The 17,800-nt window shown below is 42.9% G+C and overlaps 3 protein-coding genes across 4 annotated transcripts in view; 2 read left to right on the forward strand and 1 right to left on the reverse strand.

Annotated features, from left to right (window-relative positions):
* On the forward strand, positions 1 to 4,312 carry LOC118242978 (E3 ubiquitin-protein ligase TRIM16-like). The gene is made up of 6 exons (XM_035536458.1): positions 1 to 682; positions 1,233 to 1,328; positions 1,449 to 1,682; positions 2,040 to 2,199; positions 2,447 to 2,497; positions 3,292 to 4,312. Exons 1-6 carry the CDS (start codon positions 101 to 103, stop codon positions 3,780 to 3,782), a joined length of 1,614 nt encoding a protein of 537 aa, XP_035392351.1. The 5' UTR covers positions 1 to 100; the 3' UTR covers positions 3,783 to 4,312.
* A 4,287-nt stretch (positions 4,313 to 8,599) lies between these two features.
* Positions 8,600 to 12,917, forward strand: LOC113569391 (E3 ubiquitin-protein ligase TRIM16-like). The gene is made up of 6 exons (XM_035536331.1): positions 8,600 to 9,281; positions 9,832 to 9,927; positions 10,048 to 10,281; positions 10,639 to 10,798; positions 11,052 to 11,102; positions 11,897 to 12,917. Exons 1-6 carry the CDS (start codon positions 8,700 to 8,702, stop codon positions 12,385 to 12,387), a joined length of 1,614 nt encoding a protein of 537 aa, XP_035392224.1. The 5' UTR covers positions 8,600 to 8,699; the 3' UTR covers positions 12,388 to 12,917.
* A 121-nt stretch (positions 12,918 to 13,038) lies between these two features.
* The window catches only part of polr3d (polymerase (RNA) III (DNA directed) polypeptide D), a 4,956-nt gene continuing 194 nt past the window's right edge, over positions 13,039 to 17,800 (reverse strand). The window contains exons 2-9 of one of the 2 annotated variants that reach the window (XM_035536333.1): positions 16,717 to 16,891; positions 16,547 to 16,590; positions 16,161 to 16,315; positions 15,870 to 15,994; positions 15,518 to 15,704; positions 14,461 to 14,711; positions 13,862 to 14,014; positions 13,039 to 13,562 (exon numbers count right to left, since the gene is read on the reverse strand). In XM_035536333.1, coding sequence (XP_035392226.1) covers positions 13,446 to 13,562; positions 13,862 to 14,014; positions 14,461 to 14,711; positions 15,518 to 15,704; positions 15,870 to 15,994; positions 16,161 to 16,315; positions 16,547 to 16,590; positions 16,717 to 16,875 — 1,191 coding nt within the window. In that variant the 5' untranslated portion in view covers positions 16,876 to 16,891 and the 3' untranslated portion in view covers positions 13,039 to 13,445. Of the gene's footprint in view, positions 13,563 to 13,861; positions 14,018 to 14,460; positions 14,712 to 15,517; positions 15,705 to 15,869; positions 15,995 to 16,160; positions 16,316 to 16,546; positions 16,591 to 16,716; positions 16,892 to 17,800 lie in introns of both variants that reach the window. The other variant, XM_035536332.1, reaches the window with a different exon arrangement.

Genomic DNA, 17,800 nt, shown 5'->3' on the forward strand with positions numbered 1-17,800 from the left:
TCATTCACACACACATACACACACACACACACACACACACACTCTTTCTCTCTCTCTCCCACTTTCTCACTGGCTACACAGCTTTTGTTAGTGCATTCAAATGGCAGAAGCTATCTTCATAACTCAGGATTTGTTAAGCTGCCCAGTCTGTCTGGATCTGCTGAAGGATCCGGTGACTGTTCCCTGTGGACACAGTTTCTGTCGGAGCTGTATTAATGACTGCTGGGATCAGGAAGATCAGAAGGGATCCTACAGCTGCCCTCAGTGCAGACACACCTTCACTGGAAGACCGGATCTCAACAAGAACGCCATGCTGGCTGAACTGGCTGACACACTGAAGAAGACAAAACTCCAAGATGCTCCTCCTGTTGACTCTTATGTTGGACCTGGAGATGTGGAGTGTGACGTCTGCAGTGGGAGAAAACGCAAAGCCGTGAAGTCCTGCCTGGTGTGTCTGCTGTCTTTTTGTGAAGCTCATGTTCAGATTCATGAATCTCCTGCCTACAAGAAACACAAATTGGTCGAGGCCTCCGTGAATCTCCAGGAGAAGATCTGTCCTCATCATGACAAACTTCTAGAGGCATTCTGTCGCACTGATCAGAAGCTCATATGTCTTCTGTGCATGGATTCTCACATTAGTCATGAGGTGTCTTCAGCTGAAGCACAACGAAATGTGAAACAGGTAAGTTTCTTTAACTGAGGAAGCATGATTTATCATGAAACATCAGTCATCTTTGAAAATTGTTTATTGGATTCTTTCATATTCCATAAAACGTTTGAGTTTATCCCAAGATAAAACTAACTGATAAAGAACTAAACAGGATAACCTAACAGCCCGAGTGCTCCAGGGCAAGGAGCAGGATGCACAGACCTTTCTCAGTGCAGAGAGACATTTATTAGACACGAGACAAACGATAATCGAAATGGCACTCACATAAACAAGCAGCGTGAATACGAGTAGTGTCTGTCTGTCACTCACACTCACACACACGAGTACAATTACAACTATAATTAATAACAGACAAAGTGCTAATTAACAAAGTGATTTGTTACAATATGGTGATGTCATGATATTCAACACACTCAATACAGCAAATCATATATATTTACTTTGGAAACCAGAAATTATTATTAGATTTTTAACTACAGTACCCTACAGTTACTTCCTGGAATTTTGTGTGTATATGTATTTTTGTGGAATATAAGATTGAAATCCAGTTTTCTTTGTCTAGGCCCAGTTGGCAGACATCCAAAGGCAGAACACAGAGAGAATCCAGCAGGGAGACAAGAAGCTGCAGGAGTTAAGAGAGACTAAGGAGTTTCTCCAGGTGAGTACGGTACTGTCCAAAGAAGACAGGGTGGCTTTTCCCAGACAGAATAATTCAGATCTCTTCTCTAGTCAGTCAGTGAGAAGCTCCATGTTTGGCTACTTCTCTGTCTCCTCACAGCACTCTGCACAGGCAGCAATGGAGGACATTGAGAAGTTGTTTACTCAGCTGATTAAGTCAATTGAGCAAAGACGCTCACAGCTGAAAGAGCTGATCAGAGCTCAGGAAAAAACTGAACTGAATCACATTGAAGAACTCGTGAGCAATGTGGAGCAGGAGATCGCTGATCTGAGGAGGAGAGACACTGAGCTGGAGCAGCTTTCACACGTAGATGATCATATTCACTTCCTCCAGGTAACATCACTGGCTATAAAAGGGTCTATTACAAGGTGTCTCCAACAGACCTCATCCCATCTCTCCCTAATGACAAAATATTCTGGTTTGCTGGACATGGATCAAGTTTTGCACTAAATTGAAGTGCCAATGGTGAATTGATATTGGAAATTGATTTAATCTAGGATTAGCCTCAGTCTCACTCCAAGTATCTCTGATAATCTACAGGAAGCTCTTACTGCTGGAACTGATCTCCCCTCGTTAGTCTCCATTAATGTTCTAGAACTGATCTCCCCTCGTTAGTCTCCATTAATGTTCTGGAACTGATCTCCCCTCATTAGCCTCTATTAATCTTCTGGTTGTCTCATCTCTCTGCAGATCTTCCCCTCTGTCTTGGTTGTTCCTCTGGTTACTGACATATCCAGTATCAAAGAAAAGCCCCAGTTTTCTTTAGAATTTGTGAAGAAAATTGGCTCTGAGATGATCAAACTAACCCATGATGACCTGAGTAATCTTGAAGTGGTCAAAAGATCTGGAGGTATGACATGGCCTAAACGCATATTTATTTGTTTTAAAGAGCCTCGTAGCTACATTAAAGTAAATGAATAGTGTGGGATTATTATATTTTTGGTAACACCTAAAAAAAAAGTGGGGTGTGTGTGTGTATGATGTGAGAGAGAGAGAGAGAGAGAGAGAGAGAGAGAGAGAGAGAGAGAGAGAGAGAGAGAGTGTGTTTGTTTAAAGAAATAAACTGATTTTAAGGTGTGGATTTTCATATTCAATAGTTTGCCGTATCTTGCCAGTGGAACCAAAGACCAGAGAGGAGTTCTTGAAATGTGAGTATGAGGAATTCATTACCACACCTGCACTCATACACTCCCAGTACCAATCCTTACGCAGATACAAACATAACGAAGCAGCGGTTAACTGGTTTACTGCTGGGGATGTGCTGCAGTTTACAGAAAGTCTATATGTATAATTAAGGCTGCAATAAGCACTTAAACCATACAAACGTATTTCTAAAATATCCAGGTGTATGAGACTTGGGCTCAGGAACATCCGTATTCAGTCTCCATCATTAGTCTGCCAACACAAAGGGATCCAGTTCCTTCCACCTTTCCATACTAGTTACTGGACCAAAGAATTATGGGTGACAGAACTTTTGGAAACATATTTTGATTCAAAATACATAAGTAACAAGTTTTTAGTTTAGTTTAGGTTTTTTGTTGTTTTGTTGCATGAGACCATACCATCCTCTCACAGCAGTGGGGTTGGCTTGGATGGACACACTCCTGGTGGCCTCATGAAAACATCCCATTTCTGACACCATTTTAATGGAGGCTTAGTGCAACAACTACACTCCAGATTCAAAGCCAGTGTTGTTATTGATTTAAGAAAGAGAATGTCAGTGTAGTCACATCTGAAACTCTTCCTTCTCCTGTTTCTCTGGAACCGTATTTCACACTCCAACTCTTCCTCGGTTCATCAGTCACCCTCTCCAAAACTCTTACTGAAGTTCACAGTTTCCCACCTGCTTTTCCTCTAACAAACATCACTGAAGGCAAAATCTCCAAAAAAGGAAGAAATAGAACAAGAAATCATTAACACAGATGTCTTTTCTCCCCGTCAGATTCCTGCCAGCTCACACTTAACCCAAACACGGCAAACAGAAGACTTACGATATCTAAGAGGAACACAAAAGTATCAATTAAACCTCAATCATTGGATGATTTTGTAATGTCATTGAATGCTGAATATGAGGTCACATGCAGTGAGGGTCTGTCCAAATGTTGTTATTGGGAGGTTGAGAGAAAAGGGAATGTTTCAGTAGTGCTCTCTTATAAAAACAGCAAGAACATTAGTGGAGATGAGGGTTGCTCATGGCGTTTAACTGCCTCTGGTTCCAAATTCTACTTCAATGATACCTACCTCAATCAATCTCATACATCATCCAACATAGGAGTATATCTGGATCACAAAGCAGGAATTCTGGCCTTCTACAGTGTCACTGACAAAATGGAGCTCCTCCACAGAGTCCACACAACGTTCACTCAGCCCCTCTATCCCCGGTTCAGACTAAAGAATGTGGACAGTTTTGTTCGAGTTTGTGATCTCTGTTGATCGGAGCTGGTGTGAGGTCGCACGTGTCTTCTTCCAGTGAGGCTCTGAGTAGGTCAGCAGAGTGAGAGGAGCAATCTCAGTAAAACCTTCCTTCTTTTCCACACTACCCCACTGACCTCACTGGAATACATGCAGTTGAGTGCAACGTTTTGGTTTTTCCTGAGCAGCTACAGTAACGTGCTGTGAAAGGTTCTCGTCTGAGCTCAGATTCCACCAAGGAGGGAAGCGATGTTCTGTTGACTAGACATAGATGTTTTTAGGATCTTCTGTTGGTAAAAAGTGTGTAGAAATTGTTACATTGGCAGAAGGTGGCAATTGTCCCAAATGGCACTCTGTAGTTGCCCCTGCAAGACTAGATATCACATGGCAGCCTCTAGATAACCTATCACTGTTATCTAAACATGAAACTTGTACACGCTTCAATTTTTGCAGTAAGAGACTTGTTCCAATATTCTTTAGACTATTTCCTCATAATCACAATTTCTGTAAACATCATCCATGTGCCAGCAAATAAAATGTATTTGACTTGATTTTGTATTTTGATTCGTCTTGACATTATCTTAGTCTAAAGGATAGATTTGCTTCGTCAGTACTGTATCTGAGCTCATTTATTTTTATGCGTGTGTATGTATAAAAGCACACATACAACTGTTGATGAGGTTATGTGACTAAATAATAAGACATTTTAATAAAGTATGACGGGACGAAATAATATGCTTTGAACTTTTTAAAAATTCTTTGTAATATGCAACATGTATATCATATCTAACATTCTGCATTTTTACAACATTCTTAGGGTTGATCATTATTCATATACTAAGAACAATCAAGTGCCTGAGACAAACATGCTGTATTTTAATCATCACTTCTCCACCTTTACATGTGTTTCTCAGAACCTGGTCAAGGTCAATTTAATTTCCTGAATAAACTGAATTGTGTGTATAAATAAGTATCATTCAAGACCAAGAGCTCTACATCTCCTGCTAATAAATAGAACACCTCCGTAAACTCAAATGAGACCCCATAAGAAGACACACTGTTCTCCACCCTCACTCTCCTCAAGCTTTGTTCTCCAGAAGAGCCTCGAAGTCAGGTGAGCACACCAGTTTGTGTTTAATGTGGCCAAGCACAGTCATATCTCCTCTTCTGGCCTCCATCCCAACTGACACCAGCTCCTACAGACAGAGAGAAAACCAACCACATACAAGCTGTAGAGAACACACACAACCACATACAAGCTGTAGAGAACATATACAACCAGATATAAGGTTTCTATGTCTTCAGCATACTTAGAACTGAAATGCTCTACTGAACCAGGCTATATATGCTAACAAATACAGTACAAATATCCTCAAGAAAAGCATTTCTGATTTGCAATACACACTTGAGCCATGAGGGGCAGCCAATAGGGGTAAAATGACCTTTTCCACTCCAGACATTAAGGATATTGTTTTTAATTGTTTAAAAAATATATAAATACTGAAGTATATATTTAGACAGTGATGCCTAAAACTAGCGCTGCCCTCATCCTTTCAGTCTCTGAAGGGAAGGAAGGATGGAGAATGAGGGATGGAGTGTAGCAGAAGTGGTTCAGTAAGGAAGAGAGGAAGCTCTGGAGAAGAATCATCGGTCAGTAGAGCAGGAGTGGTGCTGAATGAGAGACTAGAGGGGTGTAGACGTAAGCCCCCTGGGAGAATTTTAAAAATGACCCAAAAAGGTCAGTATTATGAAACTTGCATAAAATTAAAACTTGTAACAAAGGCACAGGTTTTGTTTAGATTTCGGGGCAGGTAGGAATTGTAGGGTGAGGTTGTAGTTCTTTGGTGCCTTGCAAATCAGGTTGGAGGTGTTAGGCTGGTAATCTTGGTCAGGTTGGTCCAAGGTCGAAAACGCCAGGCGGAGCCCGGAAGGTGTCCAGTGGTCAGGCAGTAGACAAGGTCTATAAAACAGGCAGGATTCAGCAAAGCAGTTAGACAAACACATACATGGCAGGCTTGGTATGCAACATGCGAATGGTAATACTTAGCAAAGTGTGAGCGAGGGAGGGGAGCTTAAATAGGAGGGCAGTAATGGAGAGAACAGTCAACAGGTATGTGGAATTAGTACTCTGGAGAACCAGATCTGAGCCGTCAGTGGGCAGAGCTGGACGTGGCAGTGATAAGTGTGGTTCCTGGAATCTGTGACAAAAACATACTATTGGGAGAAATTTCCTCATAGAGGCACATTTCTTTCAAAAGACATGTCATTCAAAGTTTGTATTAGGTACAGATCTTGTATGAATAAACTGGAGAGCCATGAACAAGCCATCCATTCATGTCTGCCCTAAATCCTGCAAAAGTTAATGCAAAAACTTTAATTGGCTTTTTCAGTATGATGACTTTACGTTCACCAGTTGTCAGGTTTCCTCTGCTAGTGTAATGACATTTAATTGTGGTTAATGTTTGTAACTGACTTTCAAAGAGAACAGCGCCCTCTCATCATCACGGAGAGTGACGTGAGGAGAGTGTTTAAAAGGGTGAATACCAGGAAGGCGATGGGACCAGACGGTATCTGCGGGAGGGTCCTCAAAGCCTGCGCAGATCAGCTAGCCCCGGTATTCACCGACATCTTCAATCTCTCCCTGACGCTAGGTATCATCCCAGCCAGCTTCAAGCGATCCACCATCGTCCCCGTCCCGAAGAAACCTCGACCCTCTGACCTCAATGACTACCGCCCTGTTGCCCTCACATCAGTCGTGATGAAGTGCTTTGAAAAGCTAGTCAGAGACTTCATCACATCTTCACTGCCAGCCTCCATGGACCCACTGCAGTTTGCATACCGCCACAACCGCTCCACTGATGATGCAATTGCACGTCTGCTCCACACCACACTGACCCACCTGGACAAAGGGAGGGGAAATGATGATAAAATGCTGTTTGTCGACTACAGTTCAGCATTTAACACTATCATCCCCCCCAGGCTCACTACTAAGTTGGAGGATCTAGGACTGCATACATCCCTGTGCGACTGGATCTCCAACTTCCTAACAGACAGACCACAATCGGTACAGGTGAGCAACTGTGCCTCATCCACCCTCACCCTCAGCACTGGAGCTCCTCAGGGTTGTGTCCTAAGCCCCCTGCTCTACTCACTGTACACCTACGACTGCACAGCCACTTCCAGCTCCACCATCATTGTCAAGTTTGCTGACGACACCGTTGTCATGGGCCTGATCTCAGACAACGATGAGAGGGCCTACCTGGAGGAGATTAAACACCTGGAAAATTGGTACCAGGAAAATAATCTCCTCCTAAACGTCAGTAAGACAAAGGATCTGATCGTGGATTGCAGCAAGAAGCAGGAGCGGCACTACCAACCTGTGAGGATCAGTGGAACCACGGTGGAGAGAGTAGATAGTTTCAGGTACCTTGGTGTCCACATCTCGCAGGACCTGTCCTGGTCCCGCCATACCAACTCCCTGGCAAAGAAGGCTTGTCAACGTCTTTACCACCTCAGACGCCTAAGAGACTTCAGACTGTCCTCCAAGGTACTGCGGAACTTCTACACCTGCACTATCGAGAGCATCCTCACGGGGAACATCACAGTCTGGTTTGGGAATAGCACCAAGCAGGACAGACAAGCACTCCAAAGGGTAGTGCGTTCAGCAGAGCGCATCACTCACACGGAACTTCCTGACCTGCAGACCATCTACTACAAGCGGTGCCAGACCAAGGCCAGGAGGATTGTGAAGGACCCCACCCATCCCAACAATAGGCTCTTCTCTCTGTTGAGGTCAGGGAGGCGCTTTCGCTCCCCGAAGACCAAGACAGAGAGACTGAAGAGGAGCTTCTTTTCACAGGCCATTTGGGCCCTGAATCAGGGAAACTGATAAACTGTGGGGACCACCACCACCATGTAGCATAACTGTATATATATATATATTCTATTACCACCATGTAACATAAAAACTGTAAATATGCCATTTTACAAAATGGATCTGTACATTCTGTACATTGTGTACATATATATATATATATATACACAACCATATACATTGCACATTGTGTATATAAACATAATATACATATATTGTACATACATTGTTAATATATTTTTGTACATATATAGAATATATATATTTCTCTATGCACCCCTGTTTTCTTTTTCCTTAGTTTGGACAGAGCACTCTCCACCATCTCACTGCGAGTTATACTGTGTATGACTATGTATGTGACAAATAAACCAAACTTGAACTTGAACAAATAAGGTGTTCTATTTATTTTGTTTTTCTGCACTCACCTTCAGGAACATCCACTCACACAGACACCTTCTCCCTCACACATACAGTGTTGAGGATATTAGTAAAGCTGTGAAAAGCAATAGACTGTCATAGATCAACCAAATATTCAAACCTCGTTTCAGTTTCTTGCTTCTGTTCATGTAAAACAGCACAGTTGAATAACAGAGAATAAATAAGAAAAACCTTTGAAAAAAACTTTTGAAACTATTGAAAAACTGATAATGCATGTTTACTTTGGGCAGCTGGAGAACATTTGGTGGGACTATAGCCCCCCTAAAACAGCTCTAACAACGTCAATGCATGAAATCAGTTTATATCTAAAGTTTCTTTAAATACACTCCCAACACTTTTAGTTCTGTTCTACAGTCCTCCATGTTATTGTTTCATGTTCACTTTAAATGTTATTCCAACAGTGCACACTAAAACCATACTGACTTCCTGCTGTCTGTTATAGAAGCCACTCCCTCAGAGAGAGCACGTACACTTCTGGAAAAACGAAAGTCTCTGTGTTTTTCCTTTCACTCACTCCCTCACTCCCTCATTCACACACACATACACACACACACACACACACACACACTCTTTCTCTCTCTCTCCCACTTTCTCACTGGCTACACAGCTTTTGTTAGTGCATTCAAATGGCAGAAGCTATCTTCATAACTCAGGATTTGTTAAGCTGCCCAGTCTGTCTGGATCTGCTGAAGGATCCGGTGACTGTTCCCTGTGGACACAGTTTCTGTCGGAGCTGTATTAATGACTGCTGGGATCAGGAAGATCAGAAGGGATCCTACAGCTGCCCTCAGTGCAGACACACCTTCACTGGAAGACCGGATCTCAACAAGAACGCCATGCTGGCTGAACTGGCTGACACACTGAAGAAGACAAAACTCCAAGATGCTCCTCCTGTTGACTCTTATGTTGGACCTGGAGATGTGGAGTGTGACGTCTGCAGTGGGAGAAAACGCAAAGCCGTGAAGTCCTGCCTGGTGTGTCTGCTGTCTTTTTGTGAAGCTCATGTTCAGATTCATGAATCTCCTGCCTACAAGAAACACAAATTGGTCGAGGCCTCCGTGAATCTCCAGGAGAAGATCTGTCCTCATCATGACAAACTTCTAGAGGCATTCTGTCGCACTGATCAGAAGCTCATATGTCTTCTGTGCATGGATTCTCACATTAGTCATGAGGTGTCTTCAGCTGAAGCACAACGAAATGTGAAACAGGTAAGTTTCTTTAACTGAGGAAGCATGATTTATCATGAAACATCAGTCATCTTTGAAAATTGTTTATTGGATTCTTTCATATTCCATAAAACGTTTGAGTTTATCCCAAGATAAAACTAACTGATAAAGAACTAAACAGGATAACCTAACAGCCCGAGTGCTCCAGGGCAAGGAGCAGGATGCACAGACCTTTCTCAGTGCAGAGAGACATTTATTAGACACGAGACAAACGATAATCGAAATGGCACTCACATAAACAAGCAGCGTGAATACGAGTAGTGTCTGTCTGTCACTCACACTCACACACACGAGTACAATTACAACTATAATTAATAACAGACAAAGTGCTAATTAACAAAGTGATTTGTTACAATATGGTGATGTCATGATATTCAACACACTCAATACAGCAAATCATATATATTTACTTTGGAAACCAGAAATTATTATTAGATTTTTAACTACAGTACCCTACAGTTACTTCCTGGAATTTTGTGTGTATATGTATTTTTGTGGAATATAAGATTGAAATCCAGTTTTCTTTGTCTAGGCCCAGTTGGCAGACATCCAAAGGCAGAACACAGAGAGAATCCAGCAGGGAGACAAGAAGCTGCAGGAGTTAAGAGAGACTAAGGAGTTTCTCCAGGTGAGTACGGTACTGTCCAAAGAAGACAGGGTGGCTTTTCCCAGACAGAATAATTCAGATCTCTTCTCTAGTCAGTCAGTGAGAAGCTCCATGTTTGGCTACTTCTCTGTCTCCTCACAGCACTCTGCACAGGCAGCAATGGAGGACATTGAGAAGTTGTTTACTCAGCTGATTAAGTCAATTGAGCAAAGACGCTCACAGCTGAAAGAGCTGATCAGAGCTCAGGAAAAAACTGAACTGAATCACATTGAAGAACTCGTGAGCAATGTGGAGCAGGAGATCGCTGATCTGAGGAGGAGAGACACTGAGCTGGAGCAGCTTTCACACGTAGATGATCATATTCACTTCCTCCAGGTAACATCACTGGCTATAAAAGGGTCTATTACAAGGTGTCTCCAACAGACCTCATCCCATCTCTCCCTAATGACAAAATATTCTGGTTTGCTGGACATGGATCAAGTTTTGCACTAAATTGAAGTGCCAATGGTGAATTGATATTGGAAATTGATTTAATCTAGGATTAGCCTCAGTCTCACTCCAAGTATCTCTGATAATCTACAGGAAGCTCTTACTGCTGGAACTGATCTCCCCTCGTTAGTCTCCATTAATGTTCTAGAACTGATCTCCCCTCGTTAGTCTCCATTAATGTTCTGGAACTGATCTCCCCTCATTAGCCTCTATTAATCTTCTGGTTGTCTCATCTCTCTGCAGATCTTCCCCTCTGTCTTGGTTGTTCCTCTGGTTACTGACATATCCAGTATCAAAGAAAAGCCCCAGTTTTCTTTAGAATTTGTGAAGAAAATTGGCTCTGAGATGATCAAACTAACCCATGATGACCTGAGTAATCTTGAAGTGGTCAAAAGATCTGGAGGTATGACATGGCCTAAACGCATATTTATTTGTTTTAAAGAGCCTCGTAGCTACATTAAAGTAAATGAATAGTGTGGGATTATTATATTTTTGGTAACACCTAAAAAAAAAGTGGGGTGTGTGTGTGTATGAGGAGAGAGAGAGAGAGAGAGAGAGAGAGAGAGAGAGAGAGAGAGAGAGAGAGAGAGAGAGAGAGAGTGTGTTTGTTTAAAGAAATAAACTGATTTTAAGGTGTGGATTTTCATATTCAATAGTTTGCCGTATCTTGCCAGTGGAACCAAAGACCAGAGAGGAGTTCTTGAAATGTGAGTATGAGGAATTCATTACCACACCTGCACTCATACACTCCCAGTACCAATCCTTACGCAGATACAAACATAACGAAGCAGCGGTTAACTGGTTTACTGCTGGGGATGTGCTGCAGTTTACAGAAAGTCTATATGTATAATTAAGGCTGCAATAAGCACTTAAACCATACAAACGTATTTCTAAAATATCCAGGTGTATGAGACTTGGGCTCAGGAACATCCGTATTCAGTCTCCATCATTAGTCTGCCAACACAAAGGGATCCAGTTCCTTCCACCTTTCCATACTAGTTACTGGACCAAAGAATTATGGGTGACAGAACTTTTGGAAACATATTTTGATTCAAAATACATAAGTAACAAGTTTTTAGTTTAGTTTAGGTTTTTTGTTGTTTTGTTGCATGAGACCATACCATCCTCTCACAGCAGTGGGGTTGGCTTGGATGGACACACTCCTGGTGGCCTCATGAAAACATCCCATTTCTGACACCATTTTAATGGAGGCTTAGTGCAACAACTACACTCCAGATTCAAAGCCAGTGTTGTTATTGATTTAAGAAAGAGAATGTCAGTGTAGTCACATCTGAAACTCTTCCTTCTCCTGTTTCTCTGGAACCGTATTTCACACTCCAACTCTTCCTCGGTTCATCAGTCACCCTCTCCAAAACTCTTACTGAAGTTCACAGTTTCCCACCTGCTTTTCCTCTAACAAACATCACTGAAGGCAAAATCTCCAAAAAAGGAAGAAATAGAACAAGAAATCATTAACACAGATGTCTTTTCTCCCCGTCAGATTCCTGCCAGCTCACACTTAACCCAAACACGGCAAACAGAAGACTTACGATATCTAAGAGGAACACAAAAGTATCAATTAAACCTCAATCATTGGATGATTTTGTAATGTCATTGAATGCTGAATATGAGGTCACATGCAGTGAGGGTCTGTCCAAATGTTGTTATTGGGAGGTTGAGAGAAAAGGGAATGTTTCAGTAGTGCTCTCTTATAAAAACAGCAAGAACATTAGTGGAGATGAGGGTTGCTCATGGCGTTTAACTGCCTCTGGTTCCAAATTCTACTTCAATGATACCTACCTCAATCAATCTCATACATCATCCAACATAGGAGTATATCTGGATCACAAAGCAGGAATTCTGGCCTTCTACAGTGTCACTGACAAAATGGAGCTCCTCCACAGAGTCCACACAACGTTCACTCAGCCCCTCTATCCCCGGTTCAGACTAAAGAATGTGGACAGTTTTGTTCGAGTTTGTGATCTCTGTTGATCGGAGCTGGTGTGAGGTCGCACGTGTCTTCTTCCAGTGAGGCTCTGAGTAGGTCAGCAGAGTGAGAGGAGCAATCTCAGTAAAACCTTCCTTCTTTTCCACACTACCCCACTGACCTCACTGGAATACATGCAGTTGAGTGCAACGTTTTGGTTTTTCCTGAGCAGCTACAGTAACGTGCTGTGAAAGGTTCTCGTCTGAGCTCAGATTCCACCAAGGAGGGAAGCGATGTTCTGTTGACTAGACATAGATGTTTTTAGGATCTTCTGTTGGTAAAAAGTGTGTAGAAATTGTTACATTGGCAGAAGGTGGCAATTGTCCCAAATGGCACTCTGTAGTTGCCCCTGCAAGACTAGATATCACATGGCAGCCTCTAGATAACCTATCACTGTTATCTAAACATGAAACTTGTACACGCTTCAATTTTTGCAGTAAGAGACTTGTTCCAATATTCTTTAGACTATTTCCTCATAATCACAATTTCTGTAAACATCATCCATGTGCCAGCAAATAAAATGTATTTGACTTGATTTTGTATTTTGATTCGTCTTGACATTATCTTAGTCTAAAGGATAGATTTGCTTCGTCAGTACTGTATCTGAGCTCATTTATTTTTATGCGTGTGTATGTATAAAAGCACACATACAACTGTTGATGAGGTTATGTGACTAAATAATAAGACATTTTAATAAAGTATGACGGGACGAAATAATATGCTTTGAACTTTTTAAAAATTCTTTGTAATATGCAACATGTATATCATATCTAACATTCTGCATTTTTACAACATTCTTAGGGTTGATCATTATTCATATACTAAGAACAATCAAGTGCCTGAGACAAACATGCTGTATTTTAATCATCACTTCTCCACCTTTACATGTGTTTCTCAGAACCTGGTCAAGGTCAATTTAATTTCCTGAATAAACTGAATTGTGTGTATAAATAAGTATCATTCAAGACCAAGAGCTCTACATCTCCTGCTAATAAATAGAACACCTCCGTAAACTCAAATGAGACCCCATAAGAAGACACACTGTTCTCCACCCTCACTCTCCTCAAGCTTTGTTCTCCAGAAGAGCCTCGAAGTCAGGTGAGCACACCAGTTTGTGTTTAATGTGGCCAAGCACAGTCATATCTCCTCTTCTGGCCTCCATCCCAACTGACACCAGCTCCTACAGACAGAGAGAAAACCAACCACATACAAGCTGTAGAGAACACACACAACCAGATATAAGGTTTCTACACCTTAAGTATTCTTAGAAATGAAATGCTCTTTGTTTTCTTTAATAAATACTTAAATACATGTTTAGTTTTACCCAACAAAGTGATTGGGCACCACTAAAATGAAGATGTTCAATGTGTTAAACGTTTAAGAGTACATGTTTGGGAAACCGTCGCGTTCTTGTTCTACTGTTCATATGGAAGGTGTGTTTGTGTGCGCGTGTGTGTCAATAGTGTTTTGTTCAAAGACCTGAAGGAAAGCGCAAGGTGTGCCCAGCGCCACGTCCAGCGTCACGCTCCCCAGGATGAGCTGCACTCGGCCCGATCGTCTCAGCAGCATACGGCCCACCACCCCCTCCTGCAGGTCCCTCAGAGAACAGCAGTTCTCTTCCTTAGCTTCCTCCTGCTGCGCACATACCAACACGTACACCCACATAAATGTAGTGCATACACACAATTTTACCCAGTTCACTGAAAGCTCTGCATAGTTTATCTACAGACTATGTATGTAGTCACAGAGCTCAAGTTCTGCTGCTTTACTGGAGACATTATTTCATCTAACGCAGGTAGATGATTACAGCACCTAAAGTAGCCAAATGACCTGCAAACTGGAAATGCATCCAAAACATATGGCTGCTATGTAAAAACTAGTTAGTTACCACTGTAGCTGTCAGTAGTGAGCTTAGAATCCACACACACACACACACACACACACACACACACACACACACACACACACACACACACACACACACACACACACACACACACACACACACACACACACACACACACACACACACACACACACACACACACACACACACACACACACACACACACACACACCTTGTCCTCAGTCTTCTGCAGCATGGTTTGTCCATCCCCCGACTGCACCGTGGTTTTGGTTGGTCTGACGTCACTGGTCGGCGGTTGGCCTGGCAGCGAATCAGGGAGCTGCATGAAGAGTAGCTCCTCCTCTTTGCACTGACCCCACACTTGAAGCAGCTCGGGCAATGAATGAGGTGCGGGGAGGGGCGGGGGCCTGAACATAGGCTCCACCCTCTTTAACTCGGGCGTGTCGGGAGGTTCTTGCTTGACTGAATGAAACAAAACAAACGACAGGTTCTGCCTCTTAAAGGAACCTAAATTAAAATCGTGCTGTGGACCGCAACTGAATGGGAAGATCCCGCATTACAAACGGCACAGAGCTGGCCCGTGTTATTCCACGGGGATGGGGCGGGGGGTAATTGGCACCACAGGCGACTGACAAACGCGATACACATTTCTTTCGTTTTTCCAAGAAATATGGACCGATTCTTCCTTCTTTGCTGAGATAAGTGGGAAAACCAGTGTGTGTAATTTGTTCACAGTGTTCAAGGAATAATATTTGGCATCATTAGGCTCTTGGAAGACTTGGAAGATGAGCACAATGAGTCACCCAGTGCTCTGTGTTATAAGCATCCCTCCTTGTTATGCATGGTTGCGGTAAATATAATAAAACCAGATTTTTTTGGTAATCAATTAGCAGCACATTAATCTAGTTTGTATGATCAGTCGGTGCATTCAGAATGCACCTTGCAGATAAATAGAAATGTTTAAGAGGAGTTGACGTGTTATTAATTAATGCCAAGATGGTGTTTTTTTTAGGTTCAGCCCACCTGACATTGAACTGAATGTGGGCCTTTTACCTAATTTGAGTTTCACAGCCCTTTTTTAAACTGACGATAGTGAGGGACCACGTGGACGAAATCTAATGCATGGGTAATGTTAATCAAATCCCTCTTAATTTTTCATTAAAAAAACAAAAACACCAGGGTTAGGGTTTAAAACACATCTGAAATGCATCTCCTTACCCATACAACGATATTTTAAAGTCCTATTTCTGAATGCAGTTTTCTTATACCTGTAACCGTAGCCTCAGCGCTCTCTGTGTTCATCGGTTCGTCTTCTCCAGAGCTCTTCTCTGTTTTGAGGCAGCCTGTCTGTGCGCTTTCCCCAAGGTCCTCTTTAAAGACCCAGCCAGACACAGCCAGGGGCAGCTGAACGGGGTAGCTCCGTGCCTCGCTCCTCAGATGGGGGTCATCCAGAAACTGCAGCACGCACACACACACGCACCCCAATGGTAACATATCTCCATGCTGAGACAAGGTGGTCTCTGCTAACCACATGCACAATCATGTTTTGCACAGTCTCCTTAGACTATTATTTGCATATAACACACTGGAGACATTGCCCATATATCGTAACACACATACATTGTCTCTCTCTAACTTGCGCAGAATCTCCTTGGTCTCCTCCTCTGTCTCTCTCTTCTCCTTCTTAATATTAATGATTGGGGAGGGGCCACTGTTGGGCGTGTCTCGCGTGTCATCATACACACCTAGCAAAGCCACAGATGGGTGGAAGGTGAAGAGAAAACCAGTGATTTGGTTCCTGCACTTGTGATTCACGAATCCACTTACTCCTGCTTCAGGTCCTGACGTACGCCGTTACTTTCTCTAGCGGCCGCCAAAATCGTCTCTCTCGACATGTTCAGGCCACCTCACCTCTCCTTTTGGCCATCATGTCTGCGGGTCCCTGCTCAAAGATGGAATGGGACTGGATGATTTCCGGGCGGCCCCGGCCCCGGCCACGCCCATCACGCTGTCGCCCCCGATCCGCATCCTTCCTCTCTCTCCTGGGCCCCTCATCTGCTTTCAGTCTGCGACAAAACATCACAGCAGCTCTGCTATGGCAATGCCAAGCTACAGGTCTACGCGTCCCCACGATCCACGTCATGTGGGTGGACGTTTTCAACTGAGCTCCATTAATGTCGTCAGGGTAAAAAAGCGACACACTCACATGATACCTGCTCCATTCACACATGTTCCATAGGTCAAAAACATCATGGTGAAGTTTATCAGTTTTTTTTTTTTTTTGAAAAATCACTTACTCTTCTTTACTCTTACGGCCAATGATGTTGGGTGTGAAGGTTTTCTGTGTGGTAGCACGAGAGAGAGTACAGCTGCTTAATAAACATTCACAGTTGTCTTTTTTATTGTTGTTTTTTTTTTACAACTGTAACATACGCATTTTGAACGCGTGTGAGCTTAGTTGGCATACCTTCTTCACTCCGCCTAGAGTAAGGTCTCTGGAGCGCATGGCAGGAAGGCGTCCAGGAGAGAGCGCAGCCGGTAGCCTGCGTCCCAGTACCCGGCCTCCGGCACCTGGGTGCAGGGTCCGAGAGGGTCCAGTGGGATCACCGGCACCTGGGCTAGCCATTCTCACACTGCAACACCTTGCATAGTTGGATTGAACAGCCAGACAATTATAAATCAGTCAATATAAACACAGGACTGGCTACCTTTACATGAAGGCTGATAAGACATCATAATCCGAAGAACTGGACTGCAGAGGAGTTTATGCATAAAACTAAGTCTTAAAAAGTCTAAAGTTAGCAAGATCGATGGCTGTAAAGCCATCAATAACGTAGGTAATAAATGTACAATTAAAGAAAATTAAAATATGTGTCGCAGAATGTTGCATCACATGTCAAATTCTTGCTTTTTTTTTTTTTTTTATTAGGATGTTAAGTACGTTTTCCCGAGTCTGCTATAATTCTAAAGATTAAGACACACGACATGCAAACTTGGTTAACCTGCTCACTGACTGGACCATATGGACTGGTCGCGCATGTTGTCATGGTAACGTGTACACCAAGTGGTGCTCAACGCATGCGCGTGATTTGGGACCCGATCAATTGTGTGCATGTGAGATTTCCGTCGCATGGAGTGAAGTGCATAAACAGCTCAGTCTTATAGCATGTTTGTAGCGGCCAGCCCTCATAATCGCTGGATAACAGTGTCGTATTTGCCAAACGCAGTTAGATGATCCTTTCACGCTTGCAATGTAAAGTGACGACATTAGCATGAGCTTCACGACACTGTAAACGTACCACTGCACAGGCGAGTGCATCATTTCAAATGCTAATCCAAACAGCTAAGGCTAACGAGACACACACACACACACACACACACACACACACACGACCACAATCTTCACACATCTTACTAAACCCTGTAACGTTTGTCAGTCTGAACAACGCCACCCCCAGCTCTTCTCACGGTAACGTCAAGTCTCCATATCGTCACGAACACATGGCAGCAGCTCATTGCTGAACCAAACGGGTGTTAAACAGCTGTCCCAG

This window comes from Electrophorus electricus, chromosome 18, assembly GCF_013358815.1.
Source record: "Electrophorus electricus isolate fEleEle1 chromosome 18, fEleEle1.pri, whole genome shotgun sequence".
NCBI lineage: Eukaryota > Metazoa > Chordata > Actinopteri > Gymnotiformes > Gymnotidae > Electrophorus > Electrophorus electricus.

Coding starts and splice junctions, on each gene's coding strand:
- LOC118242978 (XM_035536458.1), top strand. CDS start 101: ATGGCAGAAGCTATCTTCATAACTCAGGATTTGTTAAGCTGCCCAGTC. Junction 1,683..2,039: donor ATCATATTCACTTCCTCCAG/GTAACATCACTG, acceptor ATCTCTCTGCAG/ATCTTCCCCTCTGTCTTGGT. Junction 2,498..3,291: donor CAGAGAGGAGTTCTTGAAAT/GTGAGTATGAGG, acceptor TCTCCCCGTCAG/ATTCCTGCCAGCTCACACTT.
- LOC113569391 (XM_035536331.1), top strand. CDS start 8,700: ATGGCAGAAGCTATCTTCATAACTCAGGATTTGTTAAGCTGCCCAGTC. Junction 10,282..10,638: donor ATCATATTCACTTCCTCCAG/GTAACATCACTG, acceptor ATCTCTCTGCAG/ATCTTCCCCTCTGTCTTGGT. Junction 10,799..11,051: donor AGTGGTCAAAAGATCTGGAG/GTATGACATGGC, acceptor CATATTCAATAG/TTTGCCGTATCTTGCCAGTG.